The 17,589-nt window shown below is 37.2% G+C and overlaps 1 protein-coding gene across 1 annotated transcript in view; it reads left to right on the top strand.

Moving 5' to 3' along the window:
• The window catches only part of TTC28 (tetratricopeptide repeat domain 28), a 539,739-nt gene that overhangs the window by 120,493 nt on the left and 401,657 nt on the right, over positions 1–17,589 (top strand). Inside the window, exon 2 of the mRNA XM_054695213.1 lies at positions 15,646–15,793. Coding sequence (XP_054551188.1) covers positions 15,646–15,793 — 148 coding nt within the window. The remainder of the gene's footprint in view (positions 1–15,645; positions 15,794–17,589) is intronic.

Below are 17,589 nucleotides of genomic sequence, written 5' to 3'. Positions count from 1 at the left end.
CAAACTAAAATTCATTGAATCTTAGCAGGGCTATTAAGAAAATAAGTGCAAATTGTCAAGAGGAGAGAGATTTGTTCTTTAACATCATCACTTGACTCTTGGGTAAGAAATGTTAGACAAGAAAGAGACTGTTTCAATTTGTCATCCTCCTGAGACCTCAAGATATTATCTGCAGTGCTGAAATAAACCATTCCTTTCTATAAGCAGAGAAAATGAGAAAATGGTTTATGCCCAGATTGGTCCATTTAGTTAGGAGGACAGTCCCATAAATAACTACCTAAGAAAACAAAAACAATGAAAGTAAAGGGGAAACCTGAATCCCTAGCATAGACCCTCTCAGGATTAGTCTGTAAATGGCTTTTGCAAAATAGAACTGAGTCTAGGACAATACCTACTGGGCTAAGAGGAAGACATTATGAACTTTAACCTTACTTTGCCTTAGTTTTGCCAGCTATAAAATAAGAGCCCCTTTCTTTTTTGTCTCAGAGGGAAAGCTAGATTGGCTGATGATTGAATGGAAGTCCTTGCATCAAGGGATTATAGAGATGTAATGAGAATGATAATGTAATTATTAAGCATGTGTCAGCAGTATGATGTGGCTATTTAGAAGTGCTTTAGATCCCGGGATGTATGCAGACAGATAAAATGTATCAACAGCATTTGTTGACATATTTCTATTTATTAGTATCATGTTTCTGCAATTTAGTTATTTTTATTTAAGCTATCTATTTATATATCTGTATCTGTAGATATGGTGAGGATGAAGAATCTTTGGGGATGAGTCATTTGACAGCATGAAGAAAGTGGGAGGCAGCTTGGTGTAGGTGAAAGAACATGGAAATTTGGCCTCAGTCTACCCTGACTGAATTCATAGCCACTAGCTGTATAATTTTAGCAAGTTTCTCAACTCAGGCTTCTCATTTTAAAAATTCAGGTAACAATGCCTAACCTTCTGAAGTTGTTATGGGCCCTAATGAGTGATCTCAGGCTATTCTCCCCCATGTAGTGGCCTTCAGCCTTTGCTCCCTGCAGTGCTCTTTCCTCGGTTGGCTACTTACTCTTCTTCACTCTAAACTTAAATGGTACTCTTTCTGAGCATGCCTTTAAATAAGATATCTCTCCCACATCACTTATTCTTTTTTACAGTACATGTGCTATTGAAAGTACTTTCACAATTTGTGTATTTATTTTTGCTATTTGTTTCCTGCTTATCTTTTGCACCAGATCCAAACATTAGGAGGGCAGGGGCAATGTCTGTCTTTGCATTTCACTGACATAGTGCCAAGCACATAGCTGCCATGCAAGTTTTCATTTAAAGGATGAGTGAATGAATGTAAAGCATCTGTGAGCATATTGGTAAATTAGGAGGCTTTTAGTGAATAGTACTTATTATGGTTATTGTTAGTAATTGTACATCTGCTTATAGATATAGGTCTCTATTCTGTCTGCTTCCTACCTTGGAGCTCCAAGAGAGAGTAATGAACACCTATATATTTGCCTCTCCAGTGATTGTTAGAGCCAAGTGGAAAATGGTTTCCTTTTCTCTAGTTAAAACATACAATTGCTTACCACTATTCACTGTAGTTATATTCTGTAAAACTGAGCAAATATTGAGTTAGCCAATAATGAACCAGTGCTCCTAAGGGAAATAAAGAGTTAGGTTCCTTCAGGCCTCTGATCACTACATTTTTGTCAACTGATCAACACATAATCTTGTTTTAATGTGTGCTTCTATTTAAATATATCTGAGTTAATATATGTGGGTTGATTCATTACCATTTAACTCATGGCCAACAGCATTAAATTTATGCTTGAATGAAACTTATCTCACATATTTTCCCTGTAAGGCACATCACAGCCTGCTTGCTCTTAGGAATTCTTCAGCATTTAAAATAGTGAAATCACTCATGAAAAGGATACTTGTTTACGTATCAGAACTGAAGCAAGAAGTGTTAGTTTTTGTTTTTTTTTAAGGATTTATTTATTTATACAGGCACTGGGGTACAGGCCAGAGGCGTGGGAGGGTGAGAGAATCCACTAGAGACAGCAGGGAGCAGAACAGGCAGAAGGACCGAAATATACTGCTGAGGGGAGCAGAGGCAAGACAGGCGAGGTCTGCCTCGCCATGTGGAAATCGAGCCGGCGCTGCACAGGCTGTGGACAGCTTCACAGCGTGGTGCTCAACCCGCTGCACCACCAGAGAGGCCCTGAGAAGTGTTAGTTTCTTTGACCTCAGGCAGGAACATGTGCATTGAGCTACTCATACTTGTGTGGCTCTGCACATGTCCTTGAATGAAAGGAAAAAGGACCATAAATACTGATTTGGGGAGGGGGGAGCTTACAAAGAAATTTTAGTAAGTAGGTGAATTTATAAATATAGAATCTTTGAATAATGAGATCAACTATATGTGTTCCTATCCATTATTTATACTTACTATCATAACTTAATATTTTTACCTTTACTTTAAATAATACACATTTACGTAAATATAACTGATTAAATAACCCTTCTCTTTTACAGTCGTTTTTGTTTTATACAAAGCACGTTTTCATTTCTGTATATTCTCATTTTACTCAGGGACTTCAGCATGTGTGGTGTGCCTGTGTTGTATATGCTTTTCATTGAGATGCCCAAAGGAACATTTCACTTTTTAAAACTCACCTTTAGTTAAAATTTTCCACAGTGCTCACAACTCTGGTTTAATCACTATAGATTTATCCTTTGGCTTTATTTGGGCTATGGGTTGACACAGTTTAAAGAAATTGGCAATTTTTTATTAGGCTCTTTGTTTTCTAGCTCTGAAGCTCTCATAGTTCTTTGTGTATAGTGGATATAATAATGAAGGAAGGCGCGGGAAGGATAGTAAGGAAAAAAGGAAGAATCAAAGGAAAATGCTTTCTCTAAGGCTTCGCAGATTGTCTCTCTCTGGCGACTTCTTCATTGCTTAGGCCATTGACAGTCCGGCTTTTGCCTTTACTTCCTGTTTGCATTGAGCCTAGAGATTAGTCAGAAGTGGAAGTTTAGGGTCTAATTAGGCCTTCTGAGTAGTACCTGCTCTGAGCATGTACATGGCTTTCTAAATTTCCCAGTATAACTGGGTACTAATGTTCAAAACTCTTCCCCTAAACTTTCCTTCCATATTTTCTGGGTGCTATTGTATGTCAGGCTTTGGTCCCAGGTTGACTGGGGGTTGTTTATTTGCATTAAAATGATTTAAAAAAAGCTTGCTACTGTTCTGCCCTGAAAGTTTCAGTTTAGGCAAAACAAAGGCATGGAACTTGTATTGTAACAGGGTGGTCCCCAGGAAAGGGGGAGGTTCCCTGCCCCACCCAAGGGAGGGTGGAGTTGAGCAGGAAGGGAAGAAGCTGCAGAAGAGACTGAGGAAGGAAGCAGGATGGAGCCAGAAGGAGACCTGGAGGAGGTGCATGGAGCCTAGAGACACGTGAAGAAACTGTGCGTGTCTTTTGGTCGTGGACTGGGTGACACAGATGTGGGTGAGACCCATGGGGAGGTGACAATGGCAGCTTTTATCTTGATGTTGATTTTGCTCTTTTCCTTCCGGGCTTGTCTGGTTGTTTCTGACCCTTTTCTGTGGGTCCCCACTGGAAGATGCTTTAGACTTGTGGCAGGCTTTGGGGCCTTGCTCTGGGCCATTCCCATATGGATGGACTTTTACCCACGAGGGGACGGGTAACTTTGAGTGCTTCATTTAGAAACTAGACTCTTTGCCTTACCTGTATTGTTTCCTAGTTTTATTAAAGTTCCTTCCCATTAAAGTCTCCTATGTTTTGTGTTGATGCGGCGGATGGCAAAACCCTACATAGAATAGACAGGTTTGCGGGGTTTGGGCTGCCCCTCTCCCTGTCCTATAACAGTATCAGTCACTTAGGTAGCCTTGAGGTTAGACCAGAGAGACTTAACATTTGAGAATAAGGTCAGTTCTGATCTCTGCTTCCCACACTGGGAATATGGGCTGCTGGTTTCAAGATTGTCACCAAGGCAAGAAGGAAGAAGGGGCAAGGTTAAGTTAAAATGTCACAAATCTTTCCTGTGATAAGATGCTGTTTCCTTGGCTGCATTCTTGTTAGTATAAACCTGTGACAGTGTTTCAAAATTCTGACTAAGTTGCTCCTGACAATTTTTCTGGATTTTTTTTTTCCCCAGTGCGTCTTTAGAGAGATAGACCCTTGAAACTACCTGCTTTACGATTTTTGCTTTAGATCTTTCTTGTCTAATCCTTTATCATAAATATTTTCTTTTAAAAGTTTTATAATTATATTTGTTTACATTTAGATTTGTAGTCTAATTTGTATAAAGTGCAAAACATGGGTAGAGGGTAATTTTTTTTATATGTTCAAATATCCCACTACTTGTTAGACAGAATTTTCTTTTTTTTAACTCTCCTTCCCAATTTTTTATTAAAAAATCAATAGTATGTTGTGCACATCTATTTCTGGACTCGATTCTGTTTTCTTGATATGTCTGTCCCTACCAATATTACACCATATTGATTACTCTAATTTTAGAGGAAATTTAAAAATTGGATTCTTTGAGACCTTCATTATTTTCTTTTTCTAATTGTTTTGGCGCTTTTAGTTTAGTTCTGAGAGCGTTTGGTATGATGTTTAAGATCAGATTCATATACCTCTTTATGGATCACCTTAATGAGCTCCCTCTTATACCGCATCTCCCTGACACTTCTGCCTCTTTGGCTGACCCCTCTCTTCCACTATCTAGCCAAAAGTAAAGCCTTGGTTTCCCTGCTCTGCAGTGCACAATCCTGTTATTACATATTTTTGAGGCATTAAGCAGGTAAAGGGTAGCAAGGGAGGAGAAAGCGTTGGCCACGCATATGCTCTTGGAACCAGAGCTGCTGTGATCTGAAAGAATGATTCCCTTCCTTAGAAGTTTAGGTATTTGTCCAGCAATGCTGCTGTTGCATTCCGGTCACTGCTGGCTTGCTCAGGGTGTGCACTGGAAAATAATAGAAAGGGGTATTAAACAGGATTTTCTCTATTCTTTTTTTTTTTTTTTGAAAGATTTATTTATTCATGCATACAAGAACCAGGGTACAGGCCAGATGAGCGGAAGGGTGAGAGGATGAGAGGATTCACCAGAGACAGAGCATGGAACAGAACAGGCAGACTGACTGAAGTACACTGCTGAGGGGAGCAGCGGGCGAGCCAGGAGAGGTCTGCTGCGCCGATTTCCTCTATTCTTTTTGACGCTTAGGGATTCTTTTTCTGTCTTTCCTGACTAGAAGAGAACTTTTCTTGGAGTGCTTTCAGTCTGCATCCAGTGGATAGTTCTCATTTTGAGAAGTCTTTGACTACAAACTGGGCAATAACCAGATGAGAAGGATAAAACAGGAACCCACAATGCTGGTCTGGTACTACTTTTTTTTTTTTTTTAGATTTATTTTTATTTATTTATGCATACAAGAACTAGAGTGTAGGCCAGGGGCGGGAGGAGAGGATTCACCAGAGACAGAATGGGGAGCAGAACAGGCAGATCTGCTGAAATACAATGCTGAGGGGAGCAGCGGTTGGTAGCTCTGTAGTGCTGAGACTTAACCCCTTGTGCCACCAGGGAGGCCCCTGTTACTACTTTGAATTCTGGTTTCCTTCTTCAGTTCATCCTCTACTATTTCCTGATCAAAGTCCACAGAGAACTGTTCCATGAGTCTTTCTAGGGTGCAGTTGCATTCAGGAGGAAAGATTGGATGTTTACTCTCTGTCTTGCCTAGAAATGGGACACTTTTTATTTTTTAAGAAATTTAAAGTGTATCATTATGTTTTTGTGCTGGTCAATATTGAAAGGCAAATATTTTTCTTTTTCTTGTTCTTCATTGTGATATGTGGTACCCTGACACACAGGGGCCAGAAAAATTATGTGACATAGGAAGGGGAGAGAAGTAGAGTGGGAAGTTTATTGTTTAGAAAAATGTGTGAAATATGTGTGCAAGTAATTTTTGGGCATAAATTCTTGTGTTCAGCCTTTCTCTCACTAGTTGCTTATGTCACCCTGTTTATGTGTGTCTACCCAGCACATATTATTTTCTGAAGACTCTTCCTGCTAGCTAGAAATTGAAGCAATTGACAAAGGTAGAGGTTGTCAGTAGCTTAGGTAATTGTTCTCAAACACAGCTTTCCTAAACACTTAAAGTCAGAAGAGAGGGGATATTCTATGGAGTAGGGCTATAAGCAAAGTAGAAATGGACATTTCTTTATTTTCTTTTTTAAAAGATTGTACAAACTTTTAATTTTCTTCTATGATTTTCATATAAAAATAATTACTCATTGACTGTAAGAAACAATGTTTTCATGTAAAACATATGGTGCATTATATTCTGTGGTACAGGATGTTGGTAGCAGAAAACATTGTGTTTATGTCAGAACAGAGGTTAATAGGAATTATCTGTATTTTTTGCTCAGTTTTGCTGTAAGTCTAGAATTGCTCTAAAAATAAAGTTTATTAATGAAAGTTTGTCTCCTAGAAACTTCAGATAAATTTGACATCAGTAGGAGAGGTGTTCTCTTGTATGGACTTTTCCCTTCTCCATTGTACAATGCTGTGACTCTATTGCGGCACAAAATAAGTTGTTCTGTACCCTTTGGTTCTTCTAGGCTGGCAGATAATCAAACAAGCACTGGACATATTGATAAGAGAAAAAAAATGAAAAGAAGTTTAATAATAATATGTGTACCTCCTCTTTACATGGGACCCAGTATGACTGAATAACTTGCTTATGACTTCAGACTTTATCTTAAATAGCTTAGTTATGACAATGAAGTTTTGGGGAAGGGATGGGGAAGGTCAGTTAGGGAGCTTACTAGGAAAGGGGCAGTAAACAAAGGTATGCTGATTTAGGTTCTCAGCCTTCTCTTTTGAAAAGAGATTAGGAGATTACCTCTTTCTTAAAGAGGTAAGGTTAGTGTCTCTTTTGCTGTGCAGAAGCTTTTCAGTTTGATGTAATCCCAGGTGTTTATCTTTGCCTTCACTATCACTGCTTTGAGTGATGAGTCTTTAAAGATGTTTTTGAGATGCGTGTCTTGTAGTGTTTTACCTATATTTTCTTCTGTATATTTTATGGTTTCAGGCTTTATGTCCAGTTCTTTTATCCATTTTGAGCTGATTTTTGTGCACGGTGAGAGGTAGTGGTCTAGTTTCATTTTTTTTTGCATGTGGAGGTCCAGTTTTCCCAACACCATTTATTGAACAAACTGTCTGTGTTCCATTGCATATTCTTTTTTTTTTTTTTTTAGTTGTATGTAGTGGGTTTCATTTATGCTTTTCTTTTTTTTTTTTTAAATAATAAATTTTATTTTTATATTCCCCCATACAATTGCAAACGCCCCATTCTGACCCCAATCCTTCCCCTCCTGCCCTCCACCCCCCAAAAAGTGTCTCTGGTTCATAGTTTTTTGTTGATTTTGATTTTCACTTTCTTATATTCATTTTCCTGGTCCCTTATTTAAGTTTTCTAGATTCCTGCTATGAGTGAGACCATCCGGTATTTTTCTTTTTCGCTTATTTCGCTGAGCATGATCCCTTCCAGCGCCATCCATGTTGCTGCAAATTGCATGTGTTTATCTTTTTTGAATGCTGAGTAATATTCCATGGTATATATGTACCACATCTTCTTGATCCAGTCATCTATTTTTGGGCATTTGGGTTGTTTCCAAAGCTTAGCTATTGTAAACAGTGCTGCTATAAACATAGGGGTGCAGGTGCTCTTTGGAATTGATGTTTCTGTGTCCTTTGGGTAAATACCTAGGAGTGGAATTGCTGGATCATATGGAAGCTCTATGTTTAGTAGGTCCAGAAATCTCCACACAGCTTTCCACAGTGGTTGGACCAGTTTGCACTCCCACCAACAGTGCAGGAGAGTTCCTTTTTCTCCACACCCTTGCCAACATTTGTTGTTGCTAGTTTTTTTAATATGTGCCATTCTCACTGGTGTAAGATGGTATCTCATGGTAGTTTTGATTTGCATTTCCCTGATGACAAGTGATGTTGAACATTTTTTCATATGCCTGTTGGCCATTTGCATTTCCTCTTCAGAGAAGTTTCTTTTTAGCCCTGCTGCCCATTTTTTGACTGGATTCTTTTCTTTGTTGTTGTTGAGTCTCATCAGCTCTTTGCAGATTTTTGTGATCAGTCCTTTATCATTAGTGTTGGGTGCAAAAATGTTCTCCCAGTTGGTGGGGTTTCTCTTTGTTTTTGTTATTGTCTCTTTTGCTGTTCAGAAGCTCTTTAATTCTTTGCTCCTTTGTCAAAGATTAGTTGTTCATATAAGTGTGGCTTTATTTCTGGGCTCTCTATTCAGTTCCATTGGCCTGTGTGTCTGTTTTTGTTCCAATACCAAACTGTTTTAATTATTATGGGCTTTGTAGTATAGCTTGAAGTTTGGAAGTGTGATACCTCCTTTCTCCTTTGTTTTCATCGGTTACAGGTATCTTTTTCAAAAGCAAACTTCACCCAACTTTCAGAGCTTCTTCCATGAAATCAACCTTTTGCTAAAAAGGTATATTTTGGGTGGTATATTTTTGCTTCCTATAATTCCTGATTGAATCATAATTTGATGAGAAGGGCAAGAGTTGATAGCTCAGAAAGATCAAGGAGTGAATCACTAATGGTGGAGTTCTAATGGTGGCTTGCTAAGGGAAACCATATGTAGAACCCCTAATCCCAATATATAGCACTTATGGCAATAATTTTTGATAAACTGCTTTATGGAGGAAGTGGTTTCTCATTAATCTGGTATGGTTTGGGTATTGCTACATTATGGCAAGCAAAAAGCCAGCTTTTTCTTTTTCTTTTTTTTTTTTTGCAACAGTGAGAATTTTCATGTTGTTGGCTTCTGTGTTTTTTTCTAGTCCACCATTTTCTTTTCCCACTATTATTTTTTTTCCAGTTTTCTTCTAGTCTTAACCATATTCTCCAGGACAAGGGTGATGTGTGTGAAATTACATATACTTTGGATCCCAAAGTAGGCAGAGGGTTGGTAGGGCAGGTATATAGAATCTCATGCTGAAGCCAAGTGAATTTTTAAAAAAGATTTATTAATTTATGCATATAAGAGTTGGGGTGTAGGCCAGAGGTGCAGGAGGCTGAGAGGACAGAGTGGGGAGCAGAAGGCAGATTAACTGAAATACACTGCTGAGGGGAGCAGAGGGCTAGACAGGAGAGTTCTGCTGTGCCATATGGGTTAGCTCCCTGGCTAGGGATCCAACTCATGCTGCAGTGGCTGCTGATAGCTTCATAGTGCGGTGCTTAACCCCTTGCGCCAACAGGGAGGCTTGCCTTTTGCTTTTTGTGCAAAATGTTCCAGAAATACCCTGTTTTTTTTTCCTTCACATGGTTTTACATACTTCCTATGCTACCCCCACAGAGGAAAGGCACCGGGTATGAAACGTTCAGAACCACTGCTATGGAGACCTCAAACATTTTTCATTGTTTATTTTTAAAGTTTAGAAGAGAAAGTTCAGTTTATAATATTATATAAACTTAACATTGGGAATCCCTCTAGTTTTTGAAATTATATCCTCTTAGTTATTTAATGCCTTGTCATTTCATCTTTTAACTTCTTACCAATTTTTAATTTCTCTTTAAAATATGATTGTCCCCAAAATATGTTACTTGACACTTTTGATGTAATTATTTTAAAATTAATTTTGGGAGAAGAAATAGCTGATATAATATAAAACAACCAGGACTGTATACAGATTTCCTTTAGAAGTCAATTTTAGACCTATCAAAAGCTAACAATGACAAGAAAAACAATTCACAGCTGCAGATTTGGTTAAAACATTATGTTTAGGCCATTTGGGCCTCTAACTCTGGGTTGCAAACTTAATAATGGTGTTTCTAAAATAGCCTCCAATCTCTGACACATGCTTTTAGCATACAAAAAGAAAAGACTAGTGAAAAATAGAAGTGTAGCTTTCTAGAGAGAGAGGAATGATTACTCCCAGCTGAGCAGGTAAAGTGCATCACTACAGGAAGAATGTGTTCTTTTCTGATATCATGGTTTTATTTATTTTTATTTTTTGATATGCACATTGATATGAAGTATCAACAAATAGAAACTAGATAAAATTCACTTAAAATGTCAGAAAAGAAAAGAAGCATCACAAATTACATTTCAGGTAAAACGTCTGTTTTTAGACAGCAAACAAACAAGCATTGGCTGAGAAGCTTGCTGATGCCTCCTTTTGTTTCTCTTTGATTTAAAGCCTCATGCTTGTAATCTAATTAACATCGAACTGAGTTGCTAGTACAGTGGCCCATTTGGTTCAATAATAATACATTTATATGAAAAGTTAATGAAATGAATTTTCCCTCCATCCAATTCATTAAAAATTGTTCTACAATCAACGGTTGCTAATGGAATACAGATTAAATATTCATGTTCATAAATTTTCTGTGTCATTTTTGATCTTCCTTCATTTCTGCCTCCTCATATACTTGAATTTTGCAAGTATAAGAATTCCCAGACAAAAAAGCTTGATTTGGAGGTTTATTGCACATCATTAATTCTTTTGTTGATGATATAGTGTGGAGTAGTGAGAAGAGAGTTTGGCGCTTCTTCCTTTTTGTACTGTTTGCTTTCTCCTCTCAGGTGTAGTCCCCATAAAATTCCCACCACCAGTCCACCCGTGCACCATCACTTTAGTCCCTTTTGTTCTTCCCTTCCTTGTTTTGATCCCTCCCCCTTCCCCCCACTGCAGTGTCTTTGATTAATAGTTGCCTATTAATTTTGTTTTTTAATTTATTATGATTATTATTTTCCTGACCCCTTATCTTGTAGTAATTTTAATAACCAGTATCAGGATAAAGAATCTAAGAGTAAGGACTTATTTATACATATTTTTATTCATATTTATAAATACAGGTTTTTTGTCATTTTCTGCCACCTCTTTCTTCTTTTCCACCTAGGCCTAAGGACCTTCTTAATCTGCATGTAGTCTTTTCCCCCAAAAATGTATTTACTAGATAATTGAAGCCTACCCAATCAACTGCCAAAGTTGAAATTTTTTTTTTATTCTTATTTATTTTACATCCTTGCTTGTTTTTTGACAATATAGGTTTTCCCCGTCAGTTATTGTCACTGAACTATTTTTAAAAACAATTTTGATTAAAAAATTTCTCTTAAATATTTACCTCTTTATAATCTTTTGAAATGAAGATGCCAGACATAAGTTCATTATTTCTTTAATAACTCAGAGTAATCATTAATTTTTGTTTTGTGCCAAATTTTTGTCAGCCCTTTAATTTAGCATAGGTTATTTCTAATATGTATGCTGGTGAAGCAGATATATTGATTATAAAGCAAATGCCAAATTGAGAGTTAACTTAGCAGTGAGAAATTCACTTTCTGGTCAATTTTTAAAAAAACGCCTACTCAGTGTTTCTTATTTCACATGTGATATCAACTAGAAATCTTTATTACAACCCTTTGAGGTCTTCATATCTTCTCCATGAGTGGAAATGGAACATGGAAGTTTGGGAGATTACGTGCCTTGTGTCAGCCTTATGAGTTCTTTTTCTACTGTCACTGTCTTTGACTAAGGCACATAACTTCAGTTCAGAAATTTTATGGTAGTACATTTGTTTAATATATCCCTTTTCATTTCCAAATTTAGATTTGTGTTGGGAGGTTTATTGTTAAAGAACTCTAGACCTGCATTGTCCAATCTAGTAGTGTTGGTCACTTGTGGCTGTTTCAGTTTAAAGTAACTAAAATGCAATAAACCAAATTTTAGTTTCTTAGTCACACTTGAAAGTACAGATTAAGTTGAAGGCAGAATTTTAGATATTGTTACATATTTTAAATATTACACATGTAACTTACATATTATATCACATATATGTGTACATATATTTGATGTTATAAATATTCACGTTTATTTATGAACAGAGCAGTTTGTCTCATCGCTCATTTGAGCCAATGGAGTAGGATGTTACATCATTGAGTTCAGTAATGTTTGCGAACTGTGAAGCAGGATGGGGTATTGAAAGTAAAGACCTCAATGTCTGATTCATTGCTACCATGAATACTTGAAGGGAGATTTTAGGCATTCCACCTTTAACCTGGTGTATTAACTAGCTTCTTCTACATTTGTCTTCTTGGCTAATGCTTCAGATTAAAGCTATTATTGAGAGGTGTAGGTACTGACCAAAGTCAATCCATGTTGCCCTTCCTTTCCCTATGCTACATACCAATGGGGTGTGTGTATGTGTGTGTGTGCACACGCGTGTGTGCATGCATGTACAGGCAGGGGGATGTATTGTCTGAAGATGCTTGTATTATCTGAGGTTGGTTGGGCAGCAGGTATTCAATATTGCTTCATAGGTCCCACCTTCCCTTGATATGCTGCACATATACTGTCTCTCTTTAACCTTAAGTGATCAAAATTTTCCCCTTTTCCCAGAGAAGCAGCTTCCTGTGAAACCTGGATAGTGAATAAAGGAAAAATTAATAGTAGCCATCAGTTGGGGAGAAGCAGATTGGTCATAGCAGACTCATATCAGTTTTCTTGAAGCTATGGTATATAAATGTGAATCTTAGCACATCTTGACCTTTGTTTTGGAAGAGGCTGGTAGAGATCCTGCGAGTGGTTGTCCCATCTCCCTGATAATACCAATTTCTTTAAGTCAGTTGGTTCAAAGTCTTGGAGCAGTGAGCTTCCCAGTTGCCAATAGTTTTTTATGGAATAAGGGGAGGAGTGAATGAAGCAGTGATAGGAATTGAATAGTTATATTATATTGATATAATAATATAATATTGATATAATACAATATATATATAATATAATTTATATTATATTATATTGAATAATAAAATATTTATTGGTTTCCACTTATGTTAAGAACACAATAATTATGTGTTCTTATTATGATTCTTTTTTCATTAACTAATGAAATGAAGCTATCAATATAGCTTACTGAATGCTTACTTTGTCAGGCACTGTGCTGAATTTTTATTCTAGCACAATAACTCATGATCGAGGTTTTATCATCATTAACTTGAACTCCATAGTGGCATGTCTCTCACAAATGTATACAGAACTAATTTGCATTCAGCAGCTGTTTGTTTTCACGATGAAAATTGTGTGGAAAAAAGATGGGAGAGCCCCACTGAGTTTGGAACAGGGGTTTTTCCAAGTTTGACTCTTTTGACAGGGACACAATTCTAGCTTTTAATTGAGAAAATCTTATAAAGTTGGGTTGGGGATTCTGGAAGGGCATAAAAGAGGAACAGGGGGAACTTTGAGCCTTCTCTTTCATATCTCTTCAAAATCTTCTGAAGAAAGGAAGTCAACATTGTTGGTGGCATAGTCCAGTCACACTTGTTCTCATCTAATTTCTGAATGTCCTAAGAAAACAAACTATGCACACTGTTTGGAATGGCTTTTCATACTTGACAGCACAATTTGCATTTTTTTTAGAACTTAAAATTATTTATTTATTTATTTATTTATTTATTTATTTATTTATTTATTTATTTACAAGCACTGGGTACAGTCAGAAGCGCGGGAGGGTGAGAGAATTCACCAGAGCCAGAGGGGAGAGCAGTGCAGGCAGACTGACGAAGTACACTGCTGAGGGGAGCAGCAGGCAGCAGGAGAGGTCTGCGCGCCATGTGGGACCCTCTCCCTGTGGCTGGGGATCGAACTGGCGCTGCAGAGGCTGCGGGCAGCTTCGCAACCCAGCGCTCAACCGCTACGCCATGGGGGAGGCTCCACAATTTGCATTTAACACTGTTTTTTGCTTACCTACTAACAAGTAAATTATACTTTTCAGTGACTTGGCAGATAGGGTATTAAAATTCTGAAACTAATTTAAGATTTTTGTTTCATTTTTCCCATTTTATTGAGATATAGTTGACATGCAGCATTGTATAAGTTAAAGATGTACAGAATGATTTGAGTTGCATGTGTTATGAAATGATACCACAATTGATTTTTGTGTGTGTTAAAATGCATACCTGAAATCAATAACTACAGATATTTTTCTCTGTCTCTATAAATAATAATTACAGTTTATAGGTATTTGGCACATACATTGTTGTTAGTTTAGCTTTAATATAGCATTTTAGAATTATGTAAATTATAGTTATTTTTAGATGGAATGTTGTATATATTGCCTCTTAGATTATAGAAATCACCTAAAATGTGAAATGAAAAGGGTAGCGAAAAATGCCTACATTTTTCACATTAAAGATTAAAACAGTGGCCGAGTTCAGTGAAAGGAAGTGATCCTATGAATTAGTAATGAAAGTGCATTTACAGGTTATTGTTTTACTGGGGTCTCAGTTTTAACAGCTGCTGGTAGTTTAATAGAAACCTGAATAGCCTATAATAATTTGAGCATTCATTCTGTTTATGGATTGTTTCTTAATAGAAACACTGAATAGTATTTCGTATCTTAATAGAAACACTGAATAGTATTTCATATCTTAAATTACCTCAAAGGGGAGTAACAAAAATGAATGAGATAAGGTAAGTAAATATGTTTTATAAACATGAAAGGTGCTCTCTCTCTTGCTCTCAGAGTGTGTCATATAAAAATCATACAATTATGTATTATGTTTTCTAAAAAGTAGCTTGATGAGTTGTTTGAAACTTCATTCATCCCTTGAATATGACTTGTGGCATTTTCAAAGTATATTGAACTAAAAAAGTTAAATTTGGGTGATAACCACATAGTATTTTAAGAATATTTAAATAGGAGGACAAATATTTTAGAAGCAAGTGTTGTCATAGTAGCAATGAATGTATTAGTAATACCGTTTTTTGTGTTAATCAGGTATAAGATCTTTTGCTGGTTACATAAAATTGTTCATTTACTTGTTTTTTACCCTGTATGCTTGAAAACAACTGTATGTTCTCAAGACTGTTCTAAAACTTAGTTATTTTATTAATTTCCTGGCCCTTTCTGCAATTAGCTGGAAGGAGGCATGCTTTCTTTTAATCACAGCTGACAATACTAGCTTTTAAACTAATCAAATTAAAGAATACAAAAGACAACTGTCTTACTTTGTTTCTAAGCAAAGGATATTATAGATAACAGCTTTTAAATATTGTGACTGAAAAACCTCATTAAATGTAGCCATATTATGTTACTCATCAATATAATTATCTCAATAATAATTACACGTTGATTTTTCCCTTATATCAAGGGAGAAATACAAAATAAATGCAATTTGAGTGATTTGCTTTTATCTTGCACTGTGCTAGATATTTTGGTGACATATAAAGAAATCTCCAAATCCATATCTTTGAGGAGCTTATGCTATTAAAGGTGGGATAAAAATATTTTGAGTACCACCAAAAACACCAATAAAAGTAACATGTATAAATGACAAAGAATGTGATAAAAAATAATATGCCCTCTAAGTGAAAAGAGTGAAGACTTAAATATCATTTGCCTGAAAGATGTATGCTTAAATTTTTTGATGTTGGAAGAAACCAAATTTGATTACAAACTATGTATTAGGTTTTGGAGCCAAGATCAATTCAATCTTAGTTCTGTTCAGCTATTATTCTAACAAAGAACAATCATCAGCCTTGTTGCAGCATGGTATATAATGCTATATGTATATAGTAAAATGTGCATTGTCCATTCTTTATTTCCAGGCATACTTCCGACAGGGTGTTGCCCTCCAGTACCTTGGACGTCATGCCGATGCCCTAGCAGCCTTTGCATCTGGTTTGGCTCAGGACCCAAAAAGTCTCCAACTTCTGGTAGGGATGGTAGAAGCTGCCATGAAATCTCCCATGAGAGGTAAATATAATAAAGTATTTGACCCAGCAGTAAAGTACATTTCTAGCTTTTGAAGATTTTAGACACAGGCATTGAGAATTGATAGATTATTAAATTTGCTAAGAGTGGATATTTTAGACAATGGAAGATCAAGAATCACTGTGAATAACTGACATTAATCAGGGGGGAATTGAATGGGGGTAAGGCCAATGGCCTGGAAGTTTGTGAACTTATTATTACGATTTTTTAAATTTTATGTATTTTTTACATCATTCTTCATTTTTGTACATGTATGCTTTCTCATCTCATCTCATCTCATCTCATCTCATCTCATCTCATCTCATCTCATCTCATCTCATCTCATCTCATCTCATCTCTTTCTCTTTCTCTTTCTCATCTCGATTATAGTCCCCGTGAAATTCCCACCACCAATGCACTGTGCTCTACTTACCTCTGTTTTGATCCTATTTCCCTCTCCACCCCCACCCGTATAATGTCTCTGGTTTATAGTTGCCTGTTGATTTTGATATTTTATTATAGTTACTTCTTTTTTCCTGACCCCTTGTTTGGATTCTCTACATTCCTCCTAAATGTGAAACCATCCAGTATTTTTTTCTTCTTCTTCTTTCTGGCTTATTTCACTGAACATGTTCCCTTGCACCTCTATCCATGTTGCTGCAAATGGCTTGAGTTTATATTTTTTGATTGCTGAGTAATATTCCATTGTATATATATACCACATCTCTTGATCCAGTCATCTATTTTTGGGCATTTGGGTTGTTTCCAGGTTTTACCTATTGTAAATAGTGCTGCACTAAACATAGGGGTCCAGGTATCCTTTTGAATTAATGTTTTTGTGTCCTTTGGGTAGCTCCCTAGGAGTGGAATTGTTGAATCATATGGAAGCTCCATTTTTAGCAGTTTGAGGAACTTTCACACAGCTTTCCATAGTGGTTGGACCAGTTTGCATTCCCACCAGCAGTATAGGAGATTTCCTTTTTCTCCACATCCTCGCCAACATTTGTTGTTGCTAGCTTTTTTGTTTTTTTTTTTTTTAAAGATTTATTTATTTATACAAGAACTGGGGTATAGGGCAGAGGTGAGGGAGGGAGGGTGAGAGAATTCACCAGAAACAGAGCAGGGAGCAGAACAGGCAGATGGACCAAAGACACTGCCGAGGGGAGCAGCGGGTGAGACAGAAGAGGTCTGCTGCGCCATGTGGGTATCTCCCTGTCCAGCCAGGAATCAAACCCATGCTGCAGAGGCTGTGGACAGCTTCACAACATGGTGCTCAACCTGCTGTGCCACCGGGGAGGCCCCTGTTGCTAGTTTTTTTAATATGTGTCATTCTCACTAGTGTGAGATGGTATCTCATTGTGGTTTTGATTTGCATTTCCCTGATTATGAGTGATATTGAAAATTTTTTCCTATGTCTGTTGGCCATTTGCATTTCCTCTTTGGAGAAGTCTTTTTAGCTCCTCTGCCCATTTCTTTCTTTCTTTTTTTTTTTTTTTAATATATACATTACGATTCCTTTTTTTTTTTTTTTAAGATTTATTTATTTATACAAGCCCTGGGTACAGTCAGAAGTGTGGAAGGGTGAGAGAATTCACCAGAGCCAGAGTGGGGAACAGAAAAGGCAGACTTGACGAAATACACTGCTGAGGGGAGCAATGGGCCGGCAGGAGAGGTCTGCTGCGCCATGTGGGACCCTCGCCAGTGGCTGGGGATCGAACTGGCGCTGCAGAAGCTGCAGGCAGCTTTGCAGCCCAGCGCTCAACCGCTGCGCCACCAGGGGAGGCTCCTCTGCCCATTTC

Source organism: Talpa occidentalis, unplaced genomic scaffold (assembly GCF_014898055.3).
Source record: "Talpa occidentalis isolate TD23 unplaced genomic scaffold, MPIMG_talOcc4v2.1 talOcc4.14, whole genome shotgun sequence".
NCBI lineage: Eukaryota > Metazoa > Chordata > Mammalia > Eulipotyphla > Talpidae > Talpa > Talpa occidentalis.
The sequence above is the reverse complement of the archived record's forward strand: the minus strand, read 5'-3'. Positions and strand labels throughout refer to the sequence as shown.